Source organism: Grammomys surdaster, unplaced genomic scaffold (genome assembly GCF_004785775.1).
Source record: "Grammomys surdaster isolate TR1022 unplaced genomic scaffold, NIH_TR_1.0 725, whole genome shotgun sequence".
NCBI lineage: Eukaryota > Metazoa > Chordata > Mammalia > Rodentia > Muridae > Grammomys > Grammomys surdaster.
This window is the reverse complement of record NW_021605144.1, coordinates 75,464-81,463: the sequence shown is the minus strand read 5'-3', so window position 1 is coordinate 81,463 and position 6,000 is coordinate 75,464. Positions and strand designations below refer to the sequence as shown.

The 6,000-nt window shown below is 41.6% G+C and overlaps 1 protein-coding gene across 2 annotated transcripts in view; it reads right to left on the bottom strand.

The window, feature by feature from the left end:
* The window catches only part of Lipa (lipase A, lysosomal acid type), a 32,385-nt gene that overhangs the window by 2,972 nt on the left and 23,413 nt on the right, over positions 1–6,000 (bottom strand). For both annotated transcript variants that reach the window (XM_028782273.1, XM_028782274.1), the window contains exons 7-9: positions 5,469–5,615; positions 4,075–4,146; positions 111–182 (exon numbers count right to left, since the gene is read on the bottom strand). In XM_028782273.1, the coding sequence (XP_028638106.1) occupies positions 111–182; positions 4,075–4,146; positions 5,469–5,615 (291 nt within the window). The remainder of the gene's footprint in view (positions 1–110; positions 183–4,074; positions 4,147–5,468; positions 5,616–6,000) is intronic.

The window sequence follows — 6,000 nt, the reverse complement described above, 5'->3', positions numbered from 1 at the left end:
AAGGAAGGAAGGAAGGACATTCCCTCAGCAGCTGAGCCCAGCTGAGTTCTGGAAGCCTAGGCTGACTTCTATGGTGAGTTTTCAAAGCCCATTTTAATTAAAAGTCTTACCTGGTTGTAATGAAAATAATTCTTGTCACTGCTTCCCCAGTCAAAAGCTTGAAGCTTATGGTATTTAACAACCTAAAAAAAATCATAAAATTTGGAAGGTAAAAAACTTAGTAAACACTGAAATTTATAAGATAACATAAGAGGCTGTGGGAGTTAATTAGGTCCTCAGAAACCAGGTTACTCCCCAGTCCAGGTCTATTTGTCATTTCCAAATAATTGTTTAAGATAAATTTACAACTGTACTATGGCTTCCTTTACCACATGACTGAATTTCTGACTGAATGGTTAGGAAAGCAGCTATGACCAGAAGGCTTACCCCTAAGAGATGAACTTTATCTATGTGGGGGTTTTCTGCTAAAATTTGCTTCTTGGTTTTTTTTGTTTTGTTTTGTTTTGTTTAAGAGTTAGTGATTTTATTTGGAGACGGCCATGTACACTAATGGTTCTGACTGTGAGGAAGCAAAACTATATCGCCAAGTGACATTATAACTATCGTGATTTACATTTAGCGTGTTCTCCAATGTTCAAACAACAAAGAAATACGTGACATGTATGTAGACTTTAGTTTACCACCTTCTCACATGTCATGCACATGGATAAAGCACCAGGTGAACAGGGAACAGTTTGTAACTTAGCCTGAGTTCATGGGCTCAGCTATCAGCAGTATTTTAAAGAATTCATCAAATGGACATTTTTTTTTCAACAAAATCACTGCATTTCAAACAGTGGATGACATCAGAATGATCTGAGGTCAGGATACTATGCAGACCCTAGGAACACACCTCCAGAATTCAGATCCAGGATAGGTGTGGGATAGGCCCAGGAGTCTATTCTCCTCTGTGTCCTCAGTGGCAATGGCTAGCATGGTAAAGCCAGGTGAGGATGGGACTCTTCCAAGAGAAACAAGTGCCCAGACTCTGGGCAGGGCTGGAGTGTGGGGTGTGGAGAGACAAGAATAGACTTGGCTGGGGAACAAGAGGATAAGCTTGTCAGATTCGGATTAAAGGATGCTGCGATTGCCAATTGGACTAAATTTGGAATTAAGTAAGAGACATGTCTAGGCATGGCTGTGTCTACGAAGGTGTTTCCAGGCAGATATATCTGAGGAGGACAGAAGATCTAGTCTTCATGGGCATGTGTGGCATTCCATGGACGACGGTACTGGACTGAGTTTCAAAACAAAACAAAACAACCATGAAACATGAGCTGAGCACCTGCATCATTGCCTGAGGCCATCTGACCCCTGGTATCAAGAAAACACTAGGAAATCGCTGTACAGAGTAACCCCTGTATGGACAGAGGGACATCACAGTGAGCAGAAGGGCAAAAGGCAAAGGGCAGTCTCCACTGATTTAGAAATGCTGAAATCACAACTTGGCTAGAGATCCATGTGGCCCTCAGCCTGTGGACTTTGACCGACATCAGCTGATTAAAGGGTCCAGAGTAAGAGCAGACAGTTGTACTGCAGCCAGTTTAGCTGCTCTCATCCAAACTCAGTGCTCATAGGGGGCCAGGGACACTGAGAATGAAATAAGACCCTTCTGTGATGATGACATAGCATGGTCTCCGGGCAGCCACAAATCTCAACATGGCCAAAGGCTCCTAAAAGGCCAAGCTGAGACATCTTTGGGAATAAGGCCCTTTTGAAGATATGTCCAAATAGAGAGGTAAAATATTCACACATGTTGGGGAATATTAGTATGAAGACTTGGGAAGAAAACAAGTGATCATAAACAGAAATACACTTGGGAGTCCCAGGACCCTGGAAGGACACTGAGTGCTTTCCAGGGTCTAAAGCATCTTCTAAGTGGTGACCGTGAGCTGCAACCATGGCTCAGACTACTTGCATTCTGGGGGCCCTCCTCTAAGCCACAGCAAGCTGTCCCCTGACATTTAGCTTTCCTGAGAGGTAGCTCCTTAAGAGAAGCTTTTGAGAGTGCAGCTCATATGAGCCGGTGTCTCATACCTCACTTCTATGGACAAGGCTCCGTCCCCATCGGTGACTTGCACACCTGGCTAGTGGAAGAGGCTAATGGCAGACTTCTTAAAAATACAGATCCTTGTGAATGAAAAGGACCGAACTACTCATAAACACGGCACGGAACATCTCAAAAATAATTATATCGAGAAAAGCAGCCAGACAAACACCAAACAAAAGCATTATAATATATGTCTTCGTCACACAAACTCTAGAAAAGGCAAAGTAAAGTACAGTGACAGAAAGCAGGTCAGTTGTTGTCATGGAAGGCATTAGCCAGGAACACAGGGGACTTTTGGAACTGGCAAGTGTTTCCTATTGCACTTGAGACAATGGGATTATAGGTTATGGCAAAAATGTAGCAAGCTGTACAGCTTACATCTCAATAAAAATGCAAATATAAACATCGAAAGTACAGATTCTCCAGTCCAAATGAATTAAAATCCCTGGGGACACAGGACTGTGCTTTCACTTATTTATTTTCTTAATTATCATTACTGTGCGTACAAGATGAGGGAGGGTATGCACTTGTGAAGGCCAAAGAATCAAAGAAGAACTTTGTGAGCTCGTTTTCTCCTTCTACCTTTCTGTGAGCTCTGGGGGTTGACTGCAAAGTGCCTGGCTTGCACAGTCAGCACTTTAGCTGCTGAGCCATCTGCTAACCTATAGGTTTTATTTAGGTTTTTAAATATCTTACCTACGTCAGTTTACTTGTGTATGATATGTATGGTGGGTGTGGGTTTGCACACACACATATAGAGGTCAGAGGACAACGTGGAGTACATTCTGACCTTGGAGCTAGTTGGTTCTAGGGATCGAGCTCAGGTCATCAGGCTTGGCAGCAAGTGTCTTTAGTCACTGAGCCATCTCCTAACCCCATAGTCTTCATTATTAAAAATCAGTGTTTATAGTCAGTTTTTGCAATTCCACGACTTATTTTTATTTGAAAGAATGCTTTAGTAAAAGGTGTACTCCTTGAAGGAACCCAGTAGTTACGACACAAGTGCCATCTGCCTAGTACTCAGAGACGGTTCTCTAAGACACCATTAGAACATCTTGGTTTGTAGCTTAAGCAGCAAAGTATTTCCTGTTTAGGATAAAGAGAGTTGGAAAAGACCATTCTTAAAGATATGTCCTACAGTGGAAATAAGTCCTCCATTACTGTCAAGTGCGAAAACGAAAGCAAGTTGTAAAGCCATAGCAGGAAATACGTAATCCTCTTTAACGTCACATTATCTATAGCTGCTTCTTTTTGAAATAATTCAACAAGAGGCACAGAGCAAACTCAGAGATATTTCCCACCCCAAATGTAGAGACATTTCTTACCTCAAATGTGCCCTTACTTTCTATATGAGATTATTAGAATAATTTTATTTCCATTTGAAGACACTTTTCTATTTTATCTGTATGTGAACTCCAAATGCTCTGGAACTGACATGCATCGCGGATGTGATAAAATGGCCAAAATTCTATTTTAAGCTTAGTGACCCTCATTATCACACATGATTGCAACGGCTCTGGTTTGTCCACTGATGTTCCAGGCACATTGTGTTCATGGGTCCTTGCTGAAATGACAGCTTCTGTCCCCAGAAAACCATAGTTTATCAAACATGAAATAAAACAAATACAGTATGCAATTAAAAAATAAGGAGGGACAAGGAAGGGGGCATAGGAAAGGGATGGTATATAAATCTGAAATGGAAATAAAGGAGAAGGAAGTCTGTGAGAGAAGAAAGAAACAATTCCACCCTGATAACTGTCCGATGAACCCATGCGTAACTCCGAGTTTATCATGGAAGATACCAAAAGCGGCACCACGCCAGTGATAAGCACTGATAATTGTAGGGAAAAAATACAGACCTGCTCTAGTGTTTCTGTTTGGAATAGGCATACAGAACGATGCCCTGAGGATCCATGGCTTGTCCAATCCCAACTTTACCAAATGCTAACTTCGCATGAGCCCAACGGTACCCCTGGTATGCTTACCTGACTCCAGTGTAACAGGTTTTGCACAGAAGATCCCGCAGGACAGTGTGTGGTGTATACATCCACTCTAGACTGGAAGATGAGAGTGATGAATTAGAAAACAATGTTAAGATGATATTTTTCTCTTCAAAGGATAAAATAATACAAATCTAAACACCGTTGTTCAGACTGTTAATCTCTCAGAGAACAGAATACATCTGACTACAAATATATCCAATAAAAATGTCCACATCTGCAGAGGACCTAGGAAGGAAAGGCAGTAGTGGAGTAAGTGCAAAGGGGAACAGGCTGAAACCACGGGTCATTTCTTATCTTCTTCATGCTTCCCTAAAATGCGAAACTTTTAAATACTATGCCTTCCTTTAATATTAGGAAAAATAAAAATATCACTTTTTAAAAGTCTCTACTGCCTTCATTGCAGATTGTTTTGTGGGGGAAATGATCTGATTCAGACTTGAACTCATGGCCCTCCTGACTCAGCTCCCCATGTGCTGGAGTCACAGAAATGCACCACCACGCCTGGCTTTACTCCAGAATTTTCAAACCTATTTTCAAAATTCAACATTCTAAGACACAAATACATTTAGAAACATAAACCAGAGATTTGCACTTCATAAGAAACAGAAATACGTGTATATAGCCACTACAGACTTAAACACACATTTTTAAAAGAAACATGTTAGGGTTTGGTCCGATGCTATGTACAGTACACACCATTTAGACACAAGTGATGCTATGTGACTTTGCCCCTAGGTATTTCTGATTGGTGAATAAAGATGCTGACAGCCAATAGTTGGTCAGAAGACACATAGGTGGGGTTTATGGTTCCCAGGCTTGGCAAAGGACAACCTCGAGGGGGAGAAGAAGAAGTGAAGAGAGGAGAAAGCCGCCATAGGTTAGGTGAGTCATAAAATAATGGTCATGTGGGTTGGCTAATTGGAGTGAAGAGCAGCCCAGGTGAAATATGGCAAATTATATAATGGGATTACTGGCTGGGAAACAGACATAATAGCATAGAGGGCAGATATCTGCCCAGCTTTTGTGCTGACTGAAGCTTGTAATAAATATAAAAGGTCGGTGTCTTTTATCTGGGAACTAAATGGTCAAAGGTGGGGTAGAGACCCCCATATTAGGATTAAATATTTTCAACAATAGAAACATACTGCAAGCATCAATGCTATATAAATATTATGACTTGTGACAGATCCACTCACTGATTGCTTCCATATAGGTTCTGTGTAGGAAGCTGAGAGGAGCGAGCCCAAAGGCAGCAGCAGACGGGACTATCTGCTAAAGCTGATTTTTGTGTTTCTCAAATGAAACTCTAATGTGTGCTGAGTCCAGGTCTGCATCTCTCATACAGATAAGCACATCCATAGATAATAACTACGTACCATATTTAAATTCTTCTCATTGAAGCCACATATCAGAAAGAAGATATTTGCGCAAAGCTCCTTCATGACGACGTGAGTGCAAACGTGAATGCTCAGCCATTTCACCACCGCACTCTGAGGAAGAAACTGCTTCTGTCCAAACATGTCCTGAAAATACAAAGACACCCAAGAATGGGTCAGCATTTCAACCTGATGTTCCAGCATCACATCCCTTCATAAGTACAAGCATACAAAGATCTCCACAGGGGCCTCCGGAACACAATGGCAATGCACCAACATTCAAAACAGGAAAGCTATGAGATACACTAAATCAGATGTGCTTAGAGACACATGACAAGTCCCCACAATGAAAAGAAAGATACAGAAAGCTAAGTAAGTTTATAGTAGACTATTATAAAGGGAGATGACCATGTCCATTCATTGATGGGCTCTTCCCTAACAGGACTTCTAGGAAGATCCTGAGGCCTCAACTAAGTGTGTTTGCCTCTAGTTTAATATGGGCCAAATCCAGCCCCCTACAGGTGGGTTACTC